This window comes from Oryzias melastigma, linkage group LG10 (assembly GCF_002922805.2).
Source record: "Oryzias melastigma strain HK-1 linkage group LG10, ASM292280v2, whole genome shotgun sequence".
In the NCBI taxonomy this organism is placed as follows: Eukaryota; Metazoa; Chordata; class Actinopteri; order Beloniformes; family Adrianichthyidae; genus Oryzias; species Oryzias melastigma.
In genome coordinates, this window is record NC_050521.1 from 7,659,710 (window position 1) to 7,660,814 (window position 1,105).

General features: G+C 39.5%; 1 protein-coding gene across 1 annotated transcript in view; it reads right to left on the minus strand.

The window, feature by feature from the left end:
- LOC112153455 overlaps window positions 1-1,095 on the minus strand; it is a 6,250-nt gene extending 5,155 nt beyond the window's left edge. Inside the window, exons 1-2 of the mRNA XM_024283687.2 lie at window positions 583-1,095; window positions 110-243 (exon numbers count right to left, since the gene is read on the minus strand). Of these exons, the coding sequence (XP_024139455.1) occupies window positions 110-243; window positions 583-926 (478 nt within the window). The 5' untranslated portion in view covers window positions 927-1,095. The remainder of the gene's footprint in view (window positions 1-109; window positions 244-582) is intronic.
- Window positions 1,096-1,105: the final 10 nt, after the last annotated feature.

Consider the following 1,105-nt stretch of genomic DNA (forward strand, 5'->3'; position numbering starts at 1 on the left):
GGGGGGGGTAAAAGCATCAGTTTATGAGCATTTAGTGGTGTCATGCTAAAATAATAAAAAGCAAACATTCAAACAAAAGTCATGTATAAATTCTATCAGAAAAACATACTTTGCACCCGATGACCTCTTGTCTGAAGATATGCCCTCATCATACGGTATCCACACTGTGGGTGGGCTCTGTGTAGTTCCAAGACCAGAGAATCCAGCTCAGCATCGGTGACATCCGAATACATGGTGGAAACACTGATAAAAAAGGAAGATTAATATGGACACTGTTAAAAACAACAGACGCCTAATGAAACTACTGACATTGGTCAAATTAGAGTTATTATTATTGAATATCAAGTAATATATATAAAAATTCAAACAATCTAAATTTGGGATATCATATTATTTTGGACTTTTCTCTAACTTTAAATATGTAGCACTAGCTTTAAAACACAGGTCTAGCCATTTGTTATTGCTTTAATACCATTAGTTAAAAAAATGAATTCAAATTCCAAGTCATTAGTTTTAGCGTGTTTCCTGCGACCATAACACCAAAATATACGCACAATTCAAAACCAGTGTTCCCATACTTACCTTAGACCATGTTGCTGCAATCTGCGCGAAATTGTACGGATGCTGACACCACAAAGACGGGCAATTTCCCTTCTCTTCAATCCAAGACGGATATACCCTTCTAAGGCCTCCACCGATATTTTAATGGTAGGCCTTCCGGCCTGGTGAGCAGGAGACAATAAGCATATAGCTTCGAAAAATTTGGCTTCTGCAACAGAAGTATTGAGAACGGTGACAGAGGAAAGTTCTGCCATTCGTTCCATCAGCATTTGCGCCCTGTCCACAATATCGCTACTAGAAATACGATTAGCATCAACATCATCAGCTAAAGCCCGAACAGCTGCCACGAACTCAACAGTTGCCATGATCGCAGTAGCTATGCTTAGATCATTAGCTAAGATTAGTTATCGTTATAATTAACCGATGGCTGCATTCTCAGTCTCTTCCATTGGTTAGGTGAATGTCCTTATAATTTTTTATTGGCTTTCCAGGGGTCCTTGGAGGCGGGCTTAACATAACTACCCGCCCTGATGAGCGTCTGACA